This window comes from Bactrocera oleae, chromosome 2 (assembly GCF_042242935.1).
Source record: "Bactrocera oleae isolate idBacOlea1 chromosome 2, idBacOlea1, whole genome shotgun sequence".
In the NCBI taxonomy this organism is placed as follows: Eukaryota; Metazoa; Arthropoda; class Insecta; order Diptera; family Tephritidae; genus Bactrocera; species Bactrocera oleae.
This window is the reverse complement of record NC_091536.1, coordinates 65,921,464-65,949,363: the sequence shown is the minus strand read 5'-3', so window position 1 is coordinate 65,949,363 and position 27,900 is coordinate 65,921,464. Positions and strand designations below refer to the sequence as shown.

At 32.3% G+C, this 27,900-nt stretch overlaps 1 protein-coding gene and 1 long non-coding RNA gene across 12 annotated transcripts; one reads left to right on the top strand and one right to left on the bottom strand.

Annotated features, from left to right (window-relative positions):
• The first annotated feature begins 169 nt into the window (after nt 1-169).
• LOC106615116 (uncharacterized) lies at nt 170-27,528 on the top strand. Of its 11 annotated transcripts, XR_004976301.2 has the most exons (9): nt 346-1,065; nt 20,152-20,935; nt 21,011-21,222; nt 21,361-21,399; nt 23,321-23,930; nt 23,988-24,631; nt 24,692-24,838; nt 26,040-26,219; nt 26,285-26,371. XR_004976301.2 is itself a non-coding variant. In XM_036361704.2 (8 exons), exons 2-8 carry the CDS (start codon nt 20,319-20,321, stop codon nt 26,401-26,403), a joined length of 2,388 nt encoding a protein of 795 aa, XP_036217597.2. In that variant the 5' UTR covers nt 349-1,065; nt 20,152-20,318; the 3' UTR covers nt 26,404-27,528. The 11 variants fall into 11 exon arrangements, 10 of the variants coding, with proteins under 10 accessions (XP_036217596.2, XP_036217587.2, XP_036217595.2 ...); XM_036361704.2 differs by lacking the exon at nt 26,040-26,219 and having other exon boundaries at nt 349-1,065; nt 26,285-27,528; XM_036361707.2 differs by lacking the exon at nt 26,040-26,219 and having other exon boundaries at nt 350-1,065; nt 21,014-21,222; nt 26,285-27,528.
• LOC118680684 (uncharacterized) lies at nt 1,071-1,855 on the bottom strand. The gene is made up of 2 exons (XR_004976304.2): nt 1,741-1,855; nt 1,071-1,627 (listed from the first exon to the last, which is right to left on the bottom strand). It is a non-coding gene; the product is annotated as an uncharacterized lncRNA (long non-coding RNA).
• Nucleotides 27,529-27,900: the final 372 nt, after the last annotated feature.

Here is a 27,900-nt window from a genome sequence, read left to right as displayed (position 1 = left end):
ATGCATCAAGTAACTATTAACAACATCTAGCACTTTTACACCCGCACCGAAAGGGCAACAAGTACGGTTATGAGTATTTAGTCAGCCAGGGGCAAAGTGCGACATGTGCGACATTGCGAGAGCAGCAGGAAAAGCACACTGAGCTTTTACAATTTTTCACATAGTTGTCGGCCGCATCGGCTAAACAGCGCTCAGTCAGTTTTCAATTAATTGTGGAGCGGTTCGTTAATGGTTACACGCTAGTAAAGACGTTGACAAATATACAACGGTAGAGACACTACCATATAATGCTTTGTTTGTGTGTTACTTAAATCATATGTAATATGTTAATATATACATATATATAATATATAATATATAAATATATATATAGTATAATATATCATAAATAACTGTAAAAGTAACCAACGTTGCTTTTGCTTGTGGACCCTGTGATAATTTAATAAAGCAATCGAAAGAAAATTGCTTCTGCTGTTTACATATTTATTATTCATTTGGGTCCAAGCACAGCGTGTAGATAACCGAGTTTGATATATCCGATATAGCTGGCCACAGATGTGAAAACAGCTTTCCAGCGTTTTTCGTGAAAATTTTCGTTTCGCTTGCTGCTCGATTGTGTCGCTAATGTTTTATTTCGCGTTTCTTTTGCTTTAAATACGCGCGTATTTGACGACTTTATTATATAGTCTTTATATTCTGATTAAGGGCCCATTGATTGGCGAGCGTCGGGCGGAAAGTATCAAGGTTACTACAGTGACATTCGCATTCGTTTTATAATTAAACATAGGGCGGTACGAAAATGGGGCGAAAAGATAAATAAAAAATCAGATTGAAATCATCTTAGCTCTTCATCTCTGTGAGTGCGCTTTTATTACTCAATTATCACTCTTTGCTTAATAAAATGTGCAATTATTTAAATACACAAAAATTGCATGGTTAAGTGGGCTTTCTGTTATTACACTCTTAAAATAAATATATATGTAGCTAATAAATAATATTACCATAATAATACTAAAAAACTTGTGTCGCACCTGTATTCAACAAATTGACAACAAACAAGCCATTGTGAGTACATTACAACAATAATATTAATATGTTTTATTGAATAGTTTAATGAAATAAAAGTTTCTCACACACAATTTTAACAACATGATTCATGACTACATTGAACTTTTAATCTTTCGGAAAATGCGGAAAAGTCGGCACGTTTTGGCAAGCAGAAGAGATTTCTCTCAAATAGCCCTTGTATCATGATTAACAAATATTTGTCTGTCTAGTTTCACTGAGTACTCCCAGCAGTGAAATAAATTAGTTACGAACTAGTTAACAACTATTGTGGTACACAAGCAAAACTAGTCAGCCGACTCTTCTTTTGTGATAAAAGCAACTGGTATGTGTTGATTTCCTAATATATGTCAATTGTCTGATTTCGGCCTGAAATACGAGTATGTCAGAAATATACCAATTTATTTCAGTTATAACATTTGAGGCCAGATAAAACAAGTAACATAAGTGACTAGTTAAATTTCTCAGTTCAAAAACCTCCGATAACATAACATTTCTCACTTTTTGAGCCAACTTTCCAAGAACTTTTTCCGACATCCATTTTAATTGGGCAATGCTAATTCTAAAGTTAACACATTTTCGGATTAGTTTAATATTTCACAGCAGTTCGGCAAGTTTGTAACACCTTTACGTATACATACATATGTATAAATTTATATACATGTACAAACGTACCATAAAACTAAAACTATGTATTAGTTCAACGCCATCCATCACAAAGTTACAAATTACAATAATAGAGAAACATTTCACACGCTACTACACTCTTGGCTGCTTTCCTTTTTTACCATTGTTTGTAGGTATATCTAAATTTGACGTCAAATTATGTGACGTTTTGCAGCAACGAGCAAACTGAAAACTCTTTGTTGCTGAGGTGCATCTGAAATATTTTGCTTTCAATTGGGACTGAAACACTGAAGTAAAAAATTACTTTTTCGGGATGCCGTATAGTGTGCCATGGTGTGTCAGGTTAAGTGGTCAACAGGGAGGCGGACGCTTTCGTTTGATATAATCCCAATATTATAACTCAACTAAATAAAACTTATATTTTTTACCAAATTAATATATATTATAATTTTTCTTCTTGCGATTTGGATGTGATAGCCATATGTACATAGTACATATGTATCATAAATCTTCTATTCCCAAAAAAAGAAACAAAAAATTGTTTCCATGGGCCCGGAAGTTATAATTCCCTATGTTGATTTGGTTATTATCAAATAATAGATTAATAATCAACATATGTTTCAAATTTATTGGAGAAAAGCTTATGACACAACGACAAAATACCTATTTTAATAAACGGAATGAGAAAGGTGAGAAATACATGAATTCTGTATATGCCACCTTCTTACTTACAAATATACATATTGATTCCAACTATAAACCTAAGTGTGGATATACCAAAGGCATGACTACTTTTCGATTTAGTTACCTATTTAGTAAACCATATGTTTGGCCTAGTGTTATCGGTCAGTGCTCTACCCGATGATCTTAAACCAGTTGTACTTTGATCGAACCGAATATTTGTTAAGACAGAGATATTGAGGGTTACAGAACATCGTATCGCGTTGAGTTCAGTTTTAAAACACTATTTTGCGTGAAGTAGAAAGTTGGGGATATTACTTGAATAAGTTAAATTTAACATATTTAAAATCTTTCAATTGATTTGTCTTAAACAAAACTTTATTTCATCAATTTTACGAAAGTTTGTAATTAACAGTGTTCGGAAGTTTTAGTGCTATGCAAAGCTAGGCTTGTTGTGTTTCACAGTTGAACGGAAATGGGTTACGAAATCCCGAATCCTAAACATGATGTGTATTCGTTTACTTTAACATTACTACATAGACATTTACTTAACATTACTTACAAATACATTTACATATTGGCACAAATGCGTTGTGTTTTGTCAGCAGGGTTGCCGCAAATGTTTCACGAGCATAAAATATAAATATTCAAAATTTAAAAATACAATATCTATTAAAATTTATTACAAAAAATAATTTTTATATTTCCAATTGAATTTTGTAAACTTCTCCATTATTTATTCGCTATTTAAAGTATTTCAAAATTAAGTGCAAATTTTCTTGTAAATTATTTGAATTTATATATAAACGCACAAAACATAATTTTGGTTTAGATTAAGTTATAGGGTTTTGTAAACATAATTACAATAAATAATAAAAATCTATATTCCAAATTTAAGACCTTTTAATTTATACCATTTCTAGAAAAACAAAAACGATTTGTTATCGGTATATGTATTTGTTTTCATTTTATAACAGGAAATATGTGCTTCACTGCTAAAAGATCCTGAGAACAACAACAAATATAATATAATTTAATCACATATAGTTTTACTAATTTTCACCAAGAATTCTAAAAAAAAAAAAATTACAACATCAAGCATAATATCCTTTAACAATTGCGATTGGAAAAAAGGTTTAGAAATTAAAAACAATTTTAGGAAGAACAAACCTAATATGCATTAGTTCTAGTAGGAATATTTCCAATAGATGACATTAGTAATATATTTCTTGCGTTTTATAAGTGAGTGAGTCGAATTACCCCATATGCAGTTAGAAAGATAAGACTTAGTTCTAAAAATATACTCAGACAGTTTAGGGATTGCTTGGTTCAGTATTGTTAGAGCACGCGTCAATGATGGACATCAACAAAGTGAAAATACGCCATAATTTACTATTTTTCATCGTTTTTTGTTAAATAATATATTTTGAAGGCAATGCATTCAACCTTTGTCGTACAAAAACACCACAAAATTATCCACCCACCATTCATAAAATGCAAGATTGAACACCTTTTGTATTAAATGATGCAAAACGGCAACACTGGATACGCGTGCACCACTTTTGTTGGCGTCGAGTACCTCGATTAAAGCTCGTTTGATTACAAGAGTTTCACTCTCTGTTTATTTATATATTTTTGCCTCGATTATACCACGTGCCGCTCTCGGCGCTCTAGAAAAGCTTTTGAAACGAAGCATTTGCTGTTGCTTAGTGAGATTTGAATAGTTTATAAAGAAGCTGTGCATAGTAAGTTTGTTTGTACATATATGTATGTATGTATTTGTGCACATTTCTGGCGTTTAATAAAACAATTTATGTAAAGGGTTGTTGCACTATACGAGTAGCTATTTAATTTCTATTATTTGTGTGTATGTATGTTTATGTGTTGTTTTCTTTAAAGTGTGTAATTAATGAATGAACTGAATGTGAACTAAGTAATGACACTTTTATATTTAGCTATTAAATTTAATATGCTACAAATACATTTAACTTTTGAAAGCATTTTTTTCGTATAAATTTATAACTAGCTTTCTTACTGTTATTTTTGTTGACGCCACTTTCGTAATTTGTATTAATTGAAAGTGTGTGGAATATTTCGAGGTGGCCTCCAGACTTTATTGAAAAAAATGTTTTTACAAATTAGACCTTTGTTGCTCGACAAAATTGTCAAATGGTTGTCTTAAATATTGTTATCATGTTAAGTTATACTATAGGTCACGAAGGGCAGTAATCATCGACTAATTTTACTTAGGTGGGTAAAGCGGCACAGGCATTAAAAGTAGTAGTTATATATATGTAAGAGTAGCAGTATTCTAAGACACAACCCACAAAAGACAATTCTAACATGGGCCAACATTACCGGGTTCTAAATTGCCTTTTTTGGCGAAAGGCAAATTGTTTATTTTCAAAATGCGAAAACTGCCCGAATTTAAATTAAATTCGTTGAGGAAAATTAGTTTTTTCTACGATACATTTTGCTTGCGTTACTTTTAAGTATTGATCGATACCCGATACCGATTACAAAGGTATCTAACACTTTCATATAAATTATTTAGATTTATGGGGAATAAAGAAAGGGCAGTTGAAGAAAGTTTTACGTACAAAGATTCAATTACAATGGCTAATACAAAAACTTTCTTATAAACTTATTATTTTCCTATTTATGACCAAATATGCAGAAAAAAATTTCGTTGGTATGCTAGATAGATTTGGCTAGATGTATGCTCCGCGACCTATGGTCCATTATGCCCTGGTACGCTGGATACCGAAATTTCGATTTTTTTATTATAAGTTAGCTAAGGTTAGGTTACAAGCAAGACAAATCTCTCAAAGTCAGTTTTTTCCCTGATTCGCTGAAGGTGTGACTGCCAAGCTGTTTCAGCTTCAGTCTTGCAAAAGCTGTAAAAATATATATATATATCACCTATTAATATATTTCGAATGAAGCTTAATTTTTTGATTTTTGGTGGTTCTATGAAAGGCTTATATTAGGTGCCGATATTTTCGTCCACATCTTACTACTCCAGCTTTACAATTCAACTATATAACACCCGGGGAACAAGTTACGGATTTATAATTAGTCGAGTAATTAAAAAACAAAATGAAACATCGACATTATAAATATGTACGTATTGTACATACATGCATAAATTGTACAAATTTCAAATGTTACCAATGCTATTGATATGTATATACATATATATATATATAAATGTATGTATGTTTGTATGTAAACCGAGCCCGCTTCTGCGTAACTGAAATAGATACCGGTTTTGGTAAATTTTTGCTTGTTTTGTTGTAGTAACCATTGGTTTTCTAACTATTTACTGGTTTAGAATTCAAGGCCTACTCCGTAGTGCTCGCCGTTTAGCTTTTTATTCTTTTGTATTTGTTTTATTAGCGTTTGTATTTTTAATGCTTTAGTTATCTCACACCATTTTGGCTTCTGTGTAAGTAAACATAACACACATATATACATACATAAATACAAACATGCACTCTTATGTATGTACATATGTGCATATGTGCGCATACGCGCTTTGGAAAACGTGCACAAACAAAATAAATAAATAATTATTGTTTTTGTTGCTAACGTGTTGAACGGCCGACAAAATTACCACTGTGTTATAAAATATAGGAAGCAGAGGCGGTTAATATTTATGTTGCTTTGTAGCTTTTGGCACGCTTCAGTGCACACTGACCTACAATTTTTGATTTTGCACACAAAAGCATTTTAGAAACAATGATTGATTTTGATTATTAACAAAATAATTGGCAGTGGAATGCACGAATATACATATGTACATACTCGTATGTATTAATACTATACATTTAGACTAACCACTATGGTAGAGGGTTATTCGTTTCGAGTCTTCGAGGTTATGAATTTCGAAAAAACCTCTGACAAGAAAAAAGATATGCTTTAAAGAAGAAGTTAACTCACTTACTAATATTAACTGCCATATTATAATAAGTGGAGTAAAAAACTGCATTTATTCAGAGTTAAAAGCGGACGAAGGAAAGAAAATTAATATACTATCTGACCTGTTCACGTATTTAATACAAATCTATATTATCGGCTTTAAGAATCCTAACGTTTGATCCAATTTTCGATACACTTGTTAATAGCCTCGGCTACGAAAGCCTGAAGTGCCTTCAGCGAATTTCTGTTTTTTCAGTTTCGGCTCATTTTTGGAACGCCAAACGCTAGATTGTTCTCAAGTATCTCTTTTGCGACCTCTACTCGACGTCGTTTTTGCAAAATATTGAGTTCTTTTAGAATGAGTGTAGTTTTGACACCCTTCATACCCAAAGCACTAGCGATGTGTTGAGTCGATCCATAAGAGATGTTGAGATTCTCTGCTATTTCTCTGATGCCAACATTACAATTTTAAAGCACTGTTTCTTTAAATTTTTCGATGTTATCGTTATTAACAGAGGTGGATGGTCAACTCGCTGACTTGCCGATCTAAATGAATGCTTCGTGCCATTAAAATACTTGTGTTTGTTATAATGTAGACTCTCCAAAACACTTCTGCAACAATTTCAACTACTTTGTAACCGTGATTTCATGGGAAATAGAAAATTCATTCTCGTTGTTAATTTTTTTTGCATAGTAAAAATCGACCGACAATCTTAAAAAAAGCTGCTAAACATACTTATTGACATATGGAAATCAAACTTCACACGAACATAAAAAAAGTTGTTTTAAAAAATCTAAAAAAGTTTTATCGATTCAATTTGTGCGTATAGTTCAAATGGACGAGCCCGAGTCAAATTTGATCACGTAATATAATTATCTTGAAAATTAACGTTAAGAAATAATATTAACTTGAAAGACTGAAGCGGCCCTCAGCGCTTACTGTGCCGGAGCTAATTACTATTTAGGCCATAATCTAAAGTTTAGATTCTAAACCAAACTTAAAAAAATCGATTTCATCTTGCAAATGTTGGCTTATATTAGTTGTATTCGATTCGCCACTTTTGCTCACTAGGTTTGAGCTCTGCGCTTTTGCTAAAACTGTAGATTAAGCTTTGTTTATATTTATACAAGTTGTTTGTTCGTTACGGCGCTCTCGAAATTCGGACCATCAAGGACTAAATGAATATGATGTTAAGTCAGAAAGATAAGCACTGCCGTCTATTTCATACTATCAAGTTTCGAAACTCCATCAGCTTAAATACTTCTTTTAAGTTCGACATATATAAAACATTAAAGGCGGAAAAGTTAAGAAAAATATCTTGTAGAGAAGGCTGGTTGTAGTAGAGCAAGTCCAAACTAAACTTACAGTGAGCTTATTTTATATATTTAAGGTAGATATTTACGTCTGACAGACTGCTATACTATATGTACTTTTTGAACATATGGAAAATAACGGGAATTTTAAAATTAAAAATTACACGAGTTTGAAGATGTCAATTGACAAAACCAAATTTGCATTATGTTGACATACATACATGCCCGTGAAGTACGATACAATTTTCAGCTGTATTCATTGCTGACTTTGCCTGCAGCAGTCGCTAAGGCTAGACGGGTTTTTATGAGCTTGACGATTTTCGTTTATTAAAGGCTCACACTTTGTTGCTTGTTCGTGAATGCTTGGCCAAAAATAAAACTGTAACGATGCCTCAGCCTCCATATTCGCCAGACATGGCGCCGTGTGCCTTTTTCTATTTACAAATATAAAGAGAACCTTAAAGGGTCGTCGGCTTACAAGATAGATGAAATCGCCGAAAGAGCTAAAGGATATCTAAAAAATCGAGTTCAAAAGTGTTTCGACGATTAAAAGAAGCGCTGACATTAGCGCTTAATATTGAATGTGGACTTTTTTGAAGGCGACAACATTAATGTAGATGAATGAATAAATATTTTTTTTAAAAACGAAAATTCCCGTTATTTTTTGAACACACCTCAAGCAAATATGTAAATGCATATTATACATATCTAAATTAAACTTTAATTAAAACATACTATTTGTATGTAAAAAGGATGCACGTTCAATGACCTGCTTCCCGTAGCTAGTGCAAAACTTATCTTATCGCCACTAAAAACGTTTGAATCCAAATACAACAAAGTTGATTTTTTTACTCATACACTTGACGGTCAGTAAATACAGTTGAACAATAGAGCACTCACTTAATTGCATATAATATTAAAAATTAAATGGAACTATGTTGATTGATACACTAAAAGTCGGGTTAACTTAAAATTCTTTTTTTTTTATCTATTTGAAGTATACGATAGTGAAATCTATTAATTTCGAACTTTCCTGTATTATTATTATTTTCACCTATTGTTTTTACTATAGAAAGTTTGCGTCATTAATAATTGTACTGAAAGAAAAAGAGTAGTGACATATTGTCTCAACTAGTTATCAGCAAAAGTAATATACAAAAATACTAAACAATAAATGTAATATTCTGATAAGAAAATGAGTTGGTGCTACCGAATGTATATTTCTAACTTATAGACAATTTCCAGTTATGTAAAACTGAATACTAATGCGTGGTTACCACTTTGTCGAATTCAATGACAATTAAATCAATTAACATGAACTTTATCGAAAAAAGTTACTTATTGCCATATGTTAATATGTTCTTTTCAAAAGGGTGAAGGATAAAACTTTAATTTCCCGCAATTTCTATGAAATTAACCTTATATTATATACACATTTTAATTTTAAAATGAGATATTCAAATAAAGATTACCTTGCAACATTTCCGCAAAATCAAATTGAATTCTTCGTAAAACGCTTGTCTTTTAATTACACCTAGTTGCAATTTTTTTTTGTTTGCACAGTATTTCATTTACATAATGTGGTTATTTTTAATTAGTTTCATAATCAAGTTGACCAAAAAACTTAGTAATAATTTTTCTCTTGGGTCTTGAATGCAACAATAAAATGTTCTATTTAAAACTCAAGCATGAATCTGTTTAATACCCTTGTACCCATATATAATTTTAGTGCATAATAATAGTTCTTACAATCTGTGGCATGCAACAACTACCAACGAATTCAATTAGCATCAATTTATTTAATTCTTCGCTAGATTGAAATTCGCGATTCTCTTTAATAACTGTGCATCATATGTAAGAGCATTAGGGTTAGTTTATATTATGAAAGAAATTATTATGAGAAGAAAATTGCTTAGTTTTAATGGGTTTGGTTTTTACTCATTCTTAATAGTCATTACTTTCAAGCTCGCATTCTTTAAATTAATCTGAAGTTCTTTTAACCCCAAAGGATTTTTTCCACCATGTCGGCAATTTAGAGTTAGCGTTTGATTATTTTTCTCGTCTTCTCAGTGAATAAAATTAATAATTTGTAATAGGATTGCAACCGTCCTAAAATATAACATTATTTAAAACTGGTATCTATGGCAATTTCGTATAATGATGAACTCGGTTTTTCAAGAGAGAGATTTTTTGAATTTTTCGTTGAATTTGTGATGTTATTCAGCATTTCATACTTAATAAGATTTTCTCTAGTTTTAAATCTCTTACACTTTTTACATCAAAGTTCTATGTTGTGCAGTGTAGTTTTTTTAAACGAGAGAGTTTACGATCACCTGATTTCATTACGAAAAATGGAAGAAAGGTTTAAATGTATCATATTATGTGGAAGGTATAAATTCTATTATTATTATTTTTTAAGACTATTGTGAACCACCAATCTATATAATCGCTTTTCGTAAACTTTTTATACATTATGCCAAATACATCCCTTAGAAGCAACTTCTGCATCTTTATCCATTAGAAAAAATGTATAATCGTATATCTTTAATTATAAACTATCATATAGAGATTCCTAGAGGGATAGCTATCAAAGTAAATAACTTTGGCAAATTGCCATATTTACACTGGTATAATTTTTATTTTTTATGCGTATTTATATTTTTGTATTTTTACTTAAGAAAGCAATTTCAGCAACGAGCAGGGTTGCGAATTTTTCAACAAAATTTTTTTTCAAAATTGGAATTAAAAATTTTAAACTTAAATTCTAATCTTAAATTCAGAATAAAAAGTCGAAAAAATGTTTTTTTAATTGAAAAATTGGAGCAATAAATAAAAAAAAAACCTTTCATATAAAAATCTGCAAAAAAGGAAAAAATGTAAGTATTTACATATTTCTAACAGAAAAATTATAATTAAGTGTAATTAAATGTAAATAAGAAAAAAGTGCTAAATTAGGTTGATATTTTATTGAAAACAAGCTTTCCTTTTCAGAAAATGATCAAAATAGTAGAGCACGAAGAACGCGAAATAATTTAAAATTCAAAAATATAATTTATTTAATTTTCAACTACAAACATGGGATTAACATTTATTTTTATTTTTTTAACCGGTATTTGGGGTTAAAATTTTCGTTTTTTATTTTTAATCTGATTTTTGTAATTTTTTTTAATTTTTCAATCTGGTACATGTGATTAGAAATTTTGAAATTATTTTTAATTTAGATTTTCGGGATTATAAAAAAAAAATTATTAATTTACAATTTATTCAATTGTTCTTTTAATGCACAATTAACTCTTTCTGTTTTAACGGGTACTTAAGAATGTCGAATATGGAGTGCGAACTAATCTGAAGAGACTTCCAGCTGCCTTGTCTGGAACGCATTCCGAAGTAAATAGTACGTCGGTGGATCGGTTCAACTTGCCAAGCTAGGTGATGACCCGATCATATCACGAAATAGGACTGTCAGTGGTCATCTAAGACTCTATTCTTTGAAAAACTGGTGCAAAGTGGGTTCGCTATGTCTATAAGTATATCTAAAATTATGTCCAAACACTAAATGACATAAAATGTTGGAATAATTTGAGTTAATATTTTGGTAGTTTTACTGATTTTTCTGTATTTTATTTCGAAGAAATAAGTTCTATAAATCTAAAGTACCTACAGAATGTAATTCGCTATTTTTTATTTCATACTGCTTATGACCGTGTACATAAGGTTGGTATAAATATGTTTGTATGCATGCGTATATAAAGTATATGTGTATATACTTTTATGTTGAGGTAGCAGATTGTTTGCATGTAAACTGATACAAAAGAATAAGCTGTCTGCCGCGATTGTTTCTAAATTAGCATGCAGAAAACAGAAACACCCGTATGTAGATATATGTACCATATATATATATATATATGTATGTAAACTTATATATCAAATCATGCATTGGACATAGCATCAATAGAATTGATTTGGCTTATCAACTGTTTGAATATCAAATCACGTGTAGACGCCAATCGCTACACATGCGTGCGATATATAAATTTATTAACTGAAATGCATATGCACATACTTGTATGTACATATCTGCGTATGTGTGTATGAATTATGATATTGGCGTAAAACCGGTTAAAGTGGCTGTTATTGGAAAATTTATGCACGCATACATTTCAAATTATTGGGTTTCAGGGCAATAATTAGATATAGGTATGTGCATATACTTGTATATATTAATATACTTGTATACATATACCTATAACATATATGCCTGATATAGATGTACAATACATATGGCATGTGCTTTTTACTTTTGAGAATGCTTTCGTCTGCATTCACTTGGATATTATGCCCATACATAGAATATGGTAATTACTGTTATATTTGTTTACAATTTTTAAAAACTTCTGTTGAAGCAAGATAAGGTCCTTCAGTTTTCAAGAAGCTATCCTTTATATTGTTCCTTTTTTAAAACAAACCTCCAGAGTCTGTAACATTATTCAGCAGCAAATATTATTACTTAGAGATCTTGTTTACATTTCTCCTGGAATTAATAGTTTTTCTAACATAAAATAGTTTTTGGTATAAAACTTTGAGGCTATAATGTCATAAAACACTCTCCCAATTTATTAAGAAAGATGTCGAGTTAAAAGTGCTTGGTCGGATATAGGGCCAGATCCGTTCCAGTTAGGTAGGCTTGACTGTGATTGACATCGCAGTTTTGGTGGGTATCAACTTCACTTAATTAAAGTGTCTGCAGATTTGAGGATTTTGTGTTTAGATGTTAGAGGCATAATACACTATACAAAGTCTGGGAAAAAAATAAGGCGTAGTAATTCGGGTACCACCACAATCTAATGGAATTTCTCTACGAATAATAGATCTAATCGGGAGAATGAATCTCAATAAATCATTGCATGTGATTATTTTATAGTGTTGATCATATCCTCCTTGTGGATATTACTGTTCAACGCGAATATCTCTTTAATTGCAGCTCTATATTGTTGTCATACATAAACGACATATTTGTCTTGTTTTATTAGAATATAAATTTCATGCTTAGAACTATACGAAATATAATTAAAAACAGGTGGTTGTGCATTGATCCGTTAGCATATGAATATAAAAAATTAAATAAATTACTTAATTGCCTACCTGTCAGCCACATGTGCCAAAACTTGTTCGGAAAATCTCTGGTAGAAAATCTTATCAGAGTGATATATACACAAAACTAATAAATTACAATCAAACAGATTAATAACTAGTATACGCTGAATCTGTTTAATTATGTTTAATATTTATTACAGTTATATTTAACACTTGTTTTCCTGCTTATATTGAGAACAATTGTTCGTGAAACAGTCTAGACCCTGGCCACATGTATTTTGTAGAATTATTGTTAACTATGTTTTTAAAGCAAATTTAATTCTTAATCTTAAACATACGTTCCAATACGCCGATGATGACGATAATCGTGTTATCGACCGTAAAAAAACGCTGATTTAATTGACTGTATATCAATCGGTCTGATTCTTTATCATACTTGGTCTGTGAATTTCTTTGATTTAATCTTATATTTGCGGTTTATTGTCATTTCGTTAAGTTATCGGCACTAGTTGTTTACAAATGAATTCAATAGCCATAGCCGAAAACTTCTAAGTGATAATAATACAGTAAAAATAGACAAAAATGTGCATTTGCTGCCAGAGTAGTTAAAAGGTATACTAAGCAACACACAAAACAATTATGCTGTATATTATATTGTACATCACGCTACGTATATAACCGATAAACGTTTCGTTGTTTTTGGCTCCCCTTGTCTTCTTTCGAATGGGTAATTTTAGTATAGCTGATAAATTTTACGATTATCTTTCGCATTTCAAGGATCTATATGTAGAGATATGTATTTAGTATAATGCTCGTACGAACAAAGTTTTTACTTACCCTGAGAAATCGAAATCATATCCCTTACAAACACACACATACATATATCGTGCAATACAATTCGACGTAACTAAACTTTCAGTTAGTAGAGCACTAATGTAACCATTGTAAATTTACCATTTTTAATATCTCACACAATTTACCCGTCGAATTCGTAGCAATTGAGATTGATAACTTCTAATCAAATCGGAAAACACAACACATATAATTTTTATAACCTGAACAGGGTATTTTACGTTTGCAACGAAATTTGTAACACCCAGAAGGAATCGTCGGAGGCCTTATAAAATATATATACAAATGATCAGCATGATGAGCTGAGTTGATGTAGTCATGTCCGTCTGTCTGTATATGGACAAACTAGTCCCTTAGTTTTTAGGCTATCAATCTGAAATTTCGCATCTGTCTTTTTCCCACTAAGAAGCATCTTATTTGTCGTAACCGCCGATATCGAACCACTATAGCATATAGCTACCATACAAACTAAACAATCGGAATCAAATGCTTGTATGGAAAAGTCTTTCATTTTCATGAAATTCGGCATGGAATATTATTTAAGGCAATAATGCAATCTCCAAAGAAATTGTCCAGATCAGATCACTGTATCATATAGCTGCCATACAAATTACACAGTAGGATCAATTAAAGAAAATGTTATGTTACCTAATTGAAGGTGAGATCTAGACCTTTTCCTCACAGTTTTTGAGATATTGGTCTGAAATTTTTCACACGTCCTTTTCTCACCAAGAAGGTACTTATTTGATGTAACCGCTCGAACCACTATAGCTTAAAGCTGCCATCCAAATTGACCGCTCGAAGTCAGAATAAGTATCTTTTTATACCCTTTTATGCTTTATTCAAAAATGCACCTGTGAAGAGTATTACAGCTTCGGTGCAGCCGAAGTTACCTTTTCCCTTGTTTTGCAAATATGTCTGCTTTATGAAATACCTTCGAATTTACCGCTTCTTCGCTTGGTACACAAAAGCTGATACTACAATAACTAAAAGTTGCAAATGTAGAATATTGTAATGGAACATAGGTGTATTCCATCTATTATTCAACTGTATGTAATAAATACACATCGCTGTTCGCACATGTAAATAATTGATGAGTTGTGTATTGAATTTGTCATAAGAAATTAGAAACGACACCAAATTATCAAACTGTTCTTTCATCTCGCATTTCATATTAGTATTGCAAATCAATAATAATAGGGCCCTGCCCACTGAGATTTCAAGTTCACACATATTGCCATTAAGATAAATATATTATATATTTTAGATATAAGCAGATGTATGTAGACAAGTGGGTTGTTAGGCAGTCAGGCAGCCATAACAATCGTCAGTTTAACGTCACACTTAATCCAAAGCAAAACACACAGATTTCGTACAATAATATGCAATCGCTTTATATTTTATATACATACATATGTGTATATACTTGTATGTGGTTGTGCTGGCCGTTGCACTTACACGCGCTTCTGCTTATGACGTAATGCATATCCAAGCGCATTTTTATGCAGCCTTCAACTTGAACTTAGGCTAATGGCTGCCTTCGCATAACAGTGACCCACGGCAAAGGCACAAAATGAATACTGTGCTAATTTGACTCAGTTGCGTTAAATAATGCTTGCTTTACTAATTGGCTTTAGGTTGTTTTTTAAACATTGCACACAATAGCAGAATTCAATACTATTTTTATCGTTCATGAAAAAATCAATAAGTGCCTCACGCACACTAGTAAATATGTGACATACATAATATATTCATACATATTTTAAAGCGATGCTTTTATATTATCGCAAAAAAGGTTAACAGTTTTGTCCATCTAACGGCTGTTTGTAACACATTAAAATAAAATAAAATATAAATTAAAATGATCAGTTTGTCGCGTCATGTCGATTTGAAGGTATGGTGGTCCTATTATCAGAGCAAATGATGATTTAAGAAACATTGGGTTATCTCTACGAAATTTCGTATTGGATCTCTAATGGGGTAACTATTGCAAATGGTTTGATTAGGTACTTTAGAACGCGCACAAAACTTCTATTTCTCCAAGAATAGTCAAAGTGTTAGTACTACAGGTATAAAGTGAGGATTGAGATACAAATGGGTTGTTATGGAACATTTGTTGTGAACGAGCCTTGAATTTTTTCTGTCTGGTTGGTTGTGAAATCTATCAAACATATTTAATAACCTTACAGTCATTGAACAAACAACATCATATTTTTTCAATGTGTTGAAAATGTCAAATTTTTCAAGTATTTGCTTTTGATTTGAAGTATCATCTTCATCCAATATTGCTTGCAGTTTGGCGTCTTAAAACTTTTTTTGTGGTCTTCCACGCTCTCCATTTCTCACATTAAAATTTTATCTCTGAACCATTGAAACCATATTTTGCATCTTGGTTCTGATAGAGCATGATCACCATATGCCTCGACTAGTATTCGATGTAACTCTGCAGCACTTTTCTTCAAATGGAAACAAAAAATTAATGCTTTCCGCAAATCATCACTTTTCGGCAAAAAATAGGGATGTAATCAGCACATATTTTAAATATCATGTAGTATATAGTATTTTCTTTAACTTCGGTCGAAATGTAGGGCCAAAATAAAAGAAGTTGAAGTTTTCCGATTATCATGTAACATACTATACATACATATATCTGACTTTTCTCCGTGTATATCTTCAATTTGAGAGATTTTGTGTCAAAAGCTTACCCATATATCTAATACGCCGACTTTCGCATTTACCGTAATTTTATAGCATATATGACTACAGGTATTCAAGATATTTTGAAAACTAAGTGAGTAGATTATGATTAGCATAATGTATGAAAGAATTAAATTAATGCAGTCCCTAACTCCTCGATTATCAAAAATGTAACGATTCCCAGAAACTTAGTTAGCTTTATTCATATCATATTGACCAGACTGTGCGATATTTTAAATTTTTTTAACATGCTAATATGAATAATATTGTATGCTTATATCTATTAGGCACATTGACTTTATGGTAGATATTTCGAATATTACTTAAACAAGAGATACAAATATACGAGCGGTCACGTGACCTTTTTTAAATCAGTTCAAAATTTTGCCCTGCATGTTAAATTCAATCATTTATTTTTTACAAATTGGCAGAGTATCTAACTTTCGGCTGCACCGGCACTTAGAGCCCTCCCTTTTTTTGTATATAAAATTTGAGAAGATCTGTATATAATCCTGAACTGTATATCCCTTTTCAGCTTTCTTTGAATTAAGTTAAGTAAGAGGGTGGATATTGTATGTGAATGTCGGGAAGTTAGAGAGAATACTTCTATTAAAGGTGGTGCATATACAAATCAGTTGAATTAAATCTCAAGTTAAGGTAGACCGACTTTAAAGACTTATAAATGCGGCTGCGAAAAAAAAATTTAATTTGTAAGATAGTCTGCTATCAGTTTAGTGTGAAACGGACTTTATTCATTGATCAGATTTGCCTAGCTTTTAAGGCGTATTGATTTTTTAATACAACAAGTTTAAGTAAACTTAGTATTCACCTAACTAACACACATTGTTTACTGAGCTCATTGCATTCACTGCGGAGATAACCATTAGCATTAATAAAATTCCCCCTAAATTACATACATATATAAATAACAAGTACCCATACAATTTTGCATATACTTAACGAGAATATATACGAATTAAACCAATTAGTTTGGTGGTTATATTGATTGCTATAAACTAATTAAAATGTATTAATTTTCAATTTATATATAAATGTAATAGAGATAGGAGATTGGAGAATGGTACCCATGTAGCGTATGTATATTTAAGTAATATAACTAATTAACAAAATTCACCGAAATATTAAGGGTTAAACTATTTTTAAGGGCACTTGTAAGGGAAGACAATTTAGTTATGTAATGACATGTGCAATAAAAATTAATAAGATGTAATTAAATATCTTCTTGCTACGCTTGAATACACGTTAAGTGCTTTTTCAATATTTTTATGGTATGTGTAAACACATTTTTATTATTGAATATGCAAATTCTATCTTATAATAAAAGTTTGCGCTTAACCTATGAATCAATTAAGTGACATAATTTTCACACATAGATATGTGTATACTCCTACATACATATATAACCTGAAGGAAGTAAATTTTATATTTTGTCATTAAGAGACAATATAGTTAAATTATGCATATTCATTATTAGGCGAATTGTGACCTGATTGCTCTTACTTTAGACTTAAAAAACTTATTCGATTAAGATATCCTGAATTTTAGTTGAATGACCTACATAAAATGGAATACTTGAATTTTTTTTTATTAGTATTGGGGGAAAGTCTAGACTTAGGTGACTATATTTGTCCCAGCAAAATCCGGGACGATTTTTTTAAATTATCGATTTTTTCCATATTTAATTCACTGAAAATCGCGACATATAACATGTGAGAGAGCAACACAATTGTATTCAATTCATCCTTTCTTTCTTATTTCTAAGCCCTGGACTGTCCCGACCAAACCGGGACGAATGGTCAGCTAAGTCTAGACCGATATCACTAAATTTGAATACCTATCACTTTATGTAAAATCTAACATTCTCGTTTGAGGATCTCGATATATCGACCTCAATAACCAATACGTAGGGTATCAAGTAAACAAATATTATATTGAATAAATGGGCCCAAGGGAATGGACTAACTGATATCAGCCACTTTTTGCGCCAAATCACTAACAGTTTAGGGTTCCGTGAGCTTTCAAACTCTTACTGAGCAGAAAATTTGAAACCAATCGAAAAAGACAGAACAGCAACAGCGCTGCCTATAGCTTGCTTTTATGCCAAAATCTCCAATCGCAAGGAGAATATTAAATACATTTTTAAAAAAGTTACCATTGATTGGAATATTATTGAAATCCATACTGCAAAACTGAAACTTTTCCAGAAATTACTGAATAAATTAAACATCTTCAAACACAAAAGCACTAACAAGAGCTTTCTAGTTTGAGTGCGCAGAGCACTCACCTACGCTTCAAGAATTGTTTTTCAATTGATTTGATAAAACGCAAGATTTGCATACACTTTTTCAATTAAAACACTCTTTGCCATAAAACTTGGCATCAAACACTTTATTTCAATAAATATTTTATGCAATTTTTTTCATGATTTGTATATGAGAATTGAAATGGCGGCGGATACTGAACACAGCATAGCGTTGCCAAGGCGTTGATATGTCTATAGTTTCCAATAGATGGAACTATATCCAGGATCAGCCTAAAACGACCGTTTTCTCAATATCTGGTTAGCAACCATGTGTCAGTTAAGTTCTGGATAATACAACCAAGACTCCTTATTTTGTAAAAAACACCGCTATTTTGTCATTTGTTAATTTTTTTTTACCGCATTAGTGAACTAACTTTTTTTAACACCTTCGAAGATCGCGTGTAACTCGAAAAATATTGAATGTTTTTTTTTTTTTACTGTGTATTCTTAAAATATTATAAATTTACTCTTAAAATATTAAAACAATTGAAACAGTAGTCTTTTTTTAATTTCCTAAATATTAGCCTTTTATACAATGCCACACTAGGTGTGCAACTTATAGTTTTAATAGCATACTTTTTGGTGCAATACGTATTGCCGTTCTATTTTCCAGTTAGGCTCTTGGTTTCCATAGCACACAGTGATACTGAAAACATATAAAGTACTCTTTATATTCTCTAGGTTTTACTTTGATATTGAATAGAAATAAGAACCACTCTTTTCGAAATTTTATTAAGCGATTTTTAATGTGATTATCTTTATATCAACTGTATCACGTTCCTACAGATCATAATCCATCGATTGTCTTTCATTAAATTCCAATTGGAAAAAAATTTGCTTTTGAAGAGTTGATTTATAATTTAGTTATTCTAAAAGAAAATTCTTAGACACCGAAAAGCTCGTCAGATATTTTATATAAAATAACATAATATAATAGTTTAAAAAAACTAAAAAAAACACGCTTTTCGATAGTTTCTGCGATAGAGGATTTCACCTAAAGGTTGGTGGTGCCATATTTTACAATTTTTACATGTTCCTTTTAAGCTCTTCCCTACCATCTTGTTTGTGAAAATTAATGCTTATGGCGGATTTATTTATTTTACACCGTATAAAAAGGGCTAAAATGACCTCCTCTCAGCAAATTTGGTTGAGATAGCTTTAGCGGTTTGGATGATATATACATTAAACCATTTAGGGGCGCGGTTATGTCCACCTTTAAAATAATGGGAAACTGTTATCAAATTATTGCATTGTCATCGGTCCTTGACACGTCTTCAAAGTTTCAAGTTAATCAAACTTCGGGAAACCGGTGAAAATTGAGTTCTAAGATTTCATTACATACATACAAGTACAACCCAAGCTAATAAAAGCGTATCAAAAAAGTATTTAAACTCATAAAATAGTAATAGAAGTAAAACCAAAACAAAACTGTCAAATATGAAAGTACAGAAAAATTATTCACAGTTTTGAAATTTGTTGTGTTTGTCAACAGTGATTTGAAATTTCTAAATATCTATAACTTTAAATCCTAAAATCGTATATTCTTATTTATTTTATGTGAATTTGTATCGTCTTAGACACGAAATATTTGCCGCAGTTCGCAACTAAAGTGAAGTACAACAATAACTACAAAACATATACGGGAGTTTAAGCTTAAATACGGGATAAAGCAATCGCTGAATTAAAGCGCCTGCACGGTCGTCCACGAACAACCCACAACCACACACACACAAACCTACCGAGAATGCAAATAACAAATCAAAATACTTGTGATACCGCCGAAACTAGCATAGCAACAACAAAAACAGATAGCGAAATTGATACAACAGCAACAACAACAATCAACACCACCAACACACAAAACGAAGCTTTTGCAAACTATAATGTTGTTTTAGACAATCTTTGTGTACAACACAACAATCTTAACGAATTAGTAGTAAACACTACAACAACACATATAAAGGAAGAACTATTAGTCACACCGATGGACCAGCGACCGCAATTGGATGAGGACAATGAGAACTGTGTGATTGATATAGCCACAATGCAAATCGCTGACGATAGCAATAATACTGTCACATTGCCAGCCTTAAGTGGCGGCAGCAACAACAAATGCAGCTATACAAATGAGCATAGTGAGCCTAAAGGTGAACGGATAGAGGGTGATGCGAAAGGTGAAATCGATATAGCAGCAAATACGGAAGTCGAAAGTGATGGCGATGGTGAAGAAGAGGGCGAAGATGATAATGAGGCGGAAGTGGCAAACGAATATATGAATGAAATTGAGATCAGCAAAGTCGATGAAGAGCAAATCATCACCGAGCTGGTGGATGCCAGTGGACAACAGAGCTGCACGGAAGCGTGAGTACAATAATATTTGTTGTATATAATTTTTATTTTTTTATACTTTCATGTGTATTTCTTAATGCCTAATAGCAGTAAGCAAAGCAACGGTATGCGTGTCGCTTTCGGTATAATTTTAAGACTAATGTTGCCACTTGCTAACAGTGTAATGCGCAGGTTTATGGGTATAAGCGATGTGCGGTTTCAACGTATACTAAAACCAATAACTTCCAGTCGTCAAGTGCTCACCAATCTAATGGCATTTGCTGCCAATTCCATATCGCTGAACTTGTCGTCGGTGCACGGTGCGTATACGTAACTTTTTGCAATAAATGTGATTAATTTACGTTTATGTACCTGTAATTAACTTTTAATCAAAAAATATATCCTTAATTTAACATATTTCATATTTATTTAATTGACATTTTACAATCGGATAGCAGATTTTAGCTATACTAAATCCAAACGATTCTTAAAAAATTGTAAGTGATTGTATGTATGCATGTGACATCGGCATTAATTCTTTAACCAATAAAGACTAATTTTTTCTATATACATATGTAGCTGAAGTAAAATACTACAATCATTATAAAAATGTATAAAATGGAAACGAGATCACTTCTGACTCGCATCATCACATACATACATATGTAGGCTATTTTCAAAATAATTTAAGTATTGGGTTCTCCATAATATCATATAATCATGTATAGAATTATGATTTTGTTATAAACTGAAAACTTTTTTTACATTGAATTTGTGTTTTTTGTTGAAACACCAGAGGCATAGCAATATACAATAATGGGCAAAATTATCCGGACAGGTAGAAAATTTTACATTTTAATAATTTTCCCAAAAAGTGTTTATTGATTGATGAATATTTGTATAATTTCATGCAAGCTAATAATCAATTAACCAAAAGAATTATTTTTTAGCATACAATAATTTTTTTCTGTCAAATAAAACTTATATTTTAAATTGCGATAATTTAGAAAAACGAAGGAACATGAACGAGTTTAGTTTTAAATATTAAAAAAAATGTTGTAATGCAAAATAAAGAAAACACAAAAATATATTATTAGATAAATATTGAAAAAATAATTTGATAAAATTTAATTATAATATTTGGTTGGACTTCCGTTGCTTTCTAAGGCAGCCTTAATACGTTTTGGCATAAAATTCATTAAATTTTGGATTTTGTTAAGAACTATGCGATTATACCAAATAATTTGCAAATCGAAAAAAGCTTTTCTATTGTTATGTATTTTTTTTCGGTATTTTAACTTCGAAAATATGTCTCGATTGGGCCTATTACCTGCCCAATCTAGCCGAGCTAGTTTAACTAAATATTTTATTAACTTGGATCACTTTTATATAATAGGTAAACAACAAATTTGACACTTTTTCGCTTTTATTGTTGTATCAATTAGTGACCGATCTACAATAATAAGAAAAGCATGCCAAGATCATTTGGTATCCTTCTTGCCTGACGGTCCGTCTAAAGCATTCATTTTTGAAGCGTTATCCGGCTTTATGTCGTACGTAGTAAATACCATTCGAACCAAAAATATTTATTTGATTTATTTAAAAATATAATACATATCCAGTCGTTTGAGTTCAACCATTCATGTATTTGAGCCCATTATAGCCTCTTTTGACGCACCGCATGCATCAAAACTGGTTTCTTTTCTGATCAACGACCTTAAGGGGTCGACGTTTTCCGATTTACCAATCTAGCTCCTCATATCTTCTGCAGTTTTAAACATATTCGACATGTATTGGCGCTTCAGGATACAATGCTCTTGGTCATTAGGCTTCGTTTAGAGTCCTGGGTTTTTTTTTTTTTTTTTTTTTTTTTTTTTGTAAAATCTCCTATGGAAGAAATCATTTAATTACAAAAAAAATATTATTTAAGCTTTTATGCTGTCTGTGATCCACACATGGGGTATTTGATACATACTATCTGGATTTAAGGCTTAATATTATATTTTCGGTATTTTATGCTTTTCAAATACATACTTATATCGCTACTTGATTGACTATTTGTCTTAATCAATCTATAATATTCCATCTACATATTTGCTGTACATATATAATGTAACCAGAAACAGCTAGTCATCATCCGATAGAATAGTTTACGCCTACTTTGATGCAGTTTCCACTGTTTCGACTGTTCCTAGCACCTGGGTGTCTCTAAACTAATTTTTGTTGGTCGTATTGGAAGACTTCATGTTATTTTAGATCATTATTTGCTGTTGGAATGGTATTCATTATCAAATAGTTATTGATTTTTAAATATTTTATTTTGTAATATTATTTATCATATAATTTGTAGTACCTTGATATGTATCCATACCGCTTTGGGAAGTATCCATAATTCTCAAATATTATTTATTCCCACAGTTTCACAGCGCATAGAACCGATATTGAAGCTTCTCAAAATACGACAATCGCGCGATGGTGTCGAAAGTCTTCCCGATACACCTTCCATCGATATTGCTGCATGTTATACAACAGCTACACCACCGCCGACTCCAACAACACCCGGCACGCCGACTATGCCTATATTCTCCCCCTTTCTAAATGAACCTTCCATAGTTATGGCAAATTTTTCGACGGATAAGCTAAAAAACGCGGTGCCACACACTCCGGCACCAAAATGTTGCACGATAAAAATATTGGCAGAACCGCCACCTGGTCAGCCTATACGCGCCGATATTGTGTTCATACACGGACTGCACGGTTCATTACTGAATACATGGAAACAAGGACTTTGGGAAAACGAGCGCCAACCTGAAAATTTCGAACGACCACCAAAGCCACCTGTAAGGCCACCGAAGCGGCCAAAACATTCTCGAACTGCCTTACTACATCCGCCACACAGGCAAAAACGTGCAAGATTTGCGCAAGGCGATCCGAGTCAACGCGTCACACTGGAGGCAATGGAGTCTGATGAAATCAACGATTTAGATGACGGCTTTTTCGATGCGACTGAGCGTGAATTGAAAGAGGGGTATGCATTAAGAACATATGTTTTTAAATTTGTTGCCATGAATATTTTTATTTGCAGTGTCTCATATGTGTGTGGCGCGCCAGAAGATATACAAAATTGTGATGGCATAGAGTACAGTTTTCCCACATTCCGGCTGCGTTTGAACGATAATGGTCGGCTGCTGCAAGGTCAATTCGACAAGATGCACGATAGTCCTATGGATGGTTGTGCCGGTGAGCCACATATGAGTCAAACACCGCCTGTCACTGATAGTACCAAGGCGAAAGGAAAAGCCAAACCTTCGGCTAATGATCCAAATTATTCAAAATGTTGGCCCGGTGATTGGCTGCCCTTGGACTGCCCCGGTGTACGCGTTATCGCCGTCAACTATACCACCGATCAATATTTATGGCGTCCCTTGTGGAAAAAGAAGGAGCCACGTTCGAACCTCATAGAGCGTGCTCGTGAAATGACCGAGTTGCTGATAAAACATCGCATCGGTTGTGGTCAACCGATTGTGTGGGTGGGTCACTCCAAAGGTGGCCTGTTTATCAAGCAAATCATAGTCAATGCTTGGGAAAGTGGACGTCCGGCAGTGGCGCCGCTCTGGCGCTCTTCGCGCGGTGCCTTTTTTTATTCGGTCCCGCATCGTGGTTCACATTTGGCTTGCATTAAAGCGCCGCTGCTGGCACGCTCTGTCGAAATGTTGGACATTGAGAAGAGTGAGTTTAGGATAAATATGTAAATATTTATATGGATTATTATTGCTTCCATAATTACAGATAACAAATATTTATTGGATCTGCATCGACGCTTTGCGGGCCTCTATCATTTGGGCCATATTAAAATAGAGGTATTCAGCTTTGTGGAGACGGCTTTGACACTGATGTCGGTGCTTTATCTGCGCATTGTCGGAGTGGATTCAGCAGGTGAGTTAGGAATGTGTTGAATTAAATGAAGACTCAGTTCGAGTTTATCTACAAAACCGTAGAAATAAAATAGGCACCTTTTGACCACTATTATAAGTTAATTAAATAATAAGATTTTCTAAAGACTTCCAATCTTTTTTTTGGTGTCCGCAAGGCCTGATCAAACATCAAATCTGTTTCCAACGCGACGAATTGTCGGGACAGATTATTCTTTGTACCAAAGGTTTATGTTAGATAGTCTAGATAACGGTTTCTCCGTTTCACCAACTATGCTCACTACATTTATCGAATTAATTAAATTGAAATAAAGGCTTAAGGCAGAGGTCTTGTAAAATCATGGCGGAATAATAATTGCAATACATTGCTGAAACACCCGAAACGTAGATAGTGCTGCGCTGTAGAGACCTTGATTAGCTCTAAAAGGGAAGGTTTCTTATAGCACTAGACCTTTTGAAAGTGTTGGATAATGTTCTATTATCTTCATTGTCACTGTGTCAGAGTCGCATTTTTCCAAATGTGATAAATACTTAGCCTCACCGACGAGTCTATTCTTTTAGACGGCTACTGTTGAAATTTTAGCCGAATTGGAGGCGTAATTTTTTGACCGCTTGTGGAATTTTAGAAAAACCTAGAAAAAAGCGAAAGCAATATCGCTTAGTGATTTTATTCATTTTCTCCTTGGGGAATCTTCTCCTTCGCATTTACTGAGTCCAGGTAACAATGGGACCACTTTACAGCAGTGTTTGACGCTATTATAGCGCAATCCCAAGAAGTAATGTTTTCGTGGCCATCAACGTAACATGGACTCACTAGTACACACCGGATATGAAGAAGCATTCGAAACTGTGGACTTCACCGTCGAATTTGCTCCGAAGAAGGCAAAGAGGGGCGCATTGGCTAGAAAGGGATGGTCATAATTTTCAGGGACTCACAAGATGAGATCCACATCGAATACCACAGAGGCCTACTTTGCATACCTCTAGAAAATACATATTTTGGCCGGTTTAAAGAAATGGGTGCATCGTTGTATCAAGGCAACGATCTCCAAATTTTATTTTACTTTTATTTTTTGTAGCCGAAGTACTTATCAGACCGCCCGTGTACGCAGTAGGGCAAGGATTAAATATAAGATTAGCTAAAACACCAAGTTCATTTAACAACACTTGCAATGTCTGAAATATATAATCCTCTTTTCTTCAAGACAAGAAAATATACCTCACATGATTTTGTGGTATGCTGCTGATAGTCCATGGCCGTATAAAAAATTATGCTCCGTTCCATCTACGTAGTGTAGTGAGAACGACTTCAAGACACTTCAAACCCTCAAATTTTAAACCTGAATATTTGCGAGCTTTAGCTTAGACCTTCATTCCAAATCAAGGTGTTAGCCTCCAGCACACTATTAAGAGCAATATTATTATTAACAATTTTTCATTTATTTCGCAGATCCTGGATTTGGCGATGTATGCGGCATACGCTTGGATCATCGTGAGATTTGCAAACCGCGCAGCAGAGACTGCATTCTGTACAAAGAATTAGTTAAAATGATTAAAAAAGTATATTAAAATTAAGAACACATTTTAAAATTAGAAACCGCGTAACTAAATGGAAACTGTTAGTACCTTATTGTTTTAAAGTATATTAGTGTGGATAATGATTAAAAATTGTGGAAGTAAACAGACATTTTGCCATAAAAGGTAAAAATAAAAAACTGTAAAAGCAAAAATTATAATAAATATAAAAATTATAAATTGTATTCGAGAGCTTATGGTATGTTCAACACATACTTATGTTCTACAAAAAAGCAAAGCGTTAAACTCACACACACACGTATACGTATATATGTATGTATGTGTATAAGTTTTTTTACACCCAGCACATTAACTTACCGTTAAGCTCACACTTTGCTACTCAACGATTGCCATTTTTTAACTATAGATACTTATATAAACTACTATATACTATGATATATGTATATATTTATAAATATATATTTAATATACAAAAATATATGTATTTGCGTTTATTACAAATGTTTTGATAATTATATTTTTTTAAGCGTTAATTTTTGTTATGTAAAATACTATATATATACAATAAATATATCTTCCGTAAATAAGTTGAATGCATATATACTATATAATATACGTAATATTCTACATAAGCATGTGAAATAAGCTTTCAGTTTTGTCTAAATTTTTTGTTTTATAAAAATGCATGGCCATCAGGGATAAGAACCGTTATTTAGTGATTGGATTTTGTGATCAGCTCAATAAGATGTGATTTGTATCAAAGAAAAGAATAGCATAGAACAAAATATATATGTAGATAGGAATGATATTTTCGCCAGATATTGTATGTGTAATGACAAAATACATACATATGTATCTAAGCAATTTAGTTAAGTACTTACTGTAATTATTCTTTTTTCTTTTACACACTATAAAACGCAAGTATCTAAAAGCTTTGCTGATCATTATATATATCATTAAGTATATACATATATACAAATACAAATATATTGGTACGTAAATAATATTTTTACTTTAAAAAAATTTGAATTTATTAATGTCAATACTGTAAGAAATACTTTGCCACTAATTCTTTAATAACGCTTATATAGGTTAACTGTACATGCGTTTTATAAAATCATATATTTAATAAAAAATTTATTTTATAAAAACGAAAAATAGTTTGCCTTTATGAAAGAAATTTCGATTGTAGTTTACCTCCAATTTGTGTTGATAACACTTTTGGGTCTTTCAAGTAAATCACAACGGGGTATGAGTACGGTCCGTCACAAAGGCGGTTCTATAACTATTTAGCCCACACCACCGATGGCGCTACCATCGTAGGATAATTTTATTGCCATGTAGTAAATTCTCCTAGGCGATTACTGTCAAAATTTCAGCCGAATCGGACGCGTAGTTTTTGTAGATGGTGTGTGGAAGCGGGTATATTCGTTGGTTTTAGAAAAATAGAAAGGGGAATATCGGACGGTAGAGAAATCGCGCAGATAAGTCATAGAGCAATGATGTCCACCGTTTTCTGAAATTCACAAG

Coding starts and splice junctions, on each gene's coding strand:
- LOC106615116 (XM_036361703.2), top strand. CDS start 20,319: ATGCAAATAACAAATCAAAATACTTGTGATACCGCCGAAACTAGCATA. Junction 24,632..24,691: donor AATGTTGGACATTGAGAAGA/GTGAGTTTAGGA, acceptor CCATAATTACAG/ATAACAAATATTTATTGGAT. Junction 24,839..26,284: donor TGTCGGAGTGGATTCAGCAG/GTGAGTTAGGAA, acceptor TTTATTTCGCAG/ATCCTGGATTTGGCGATGTA.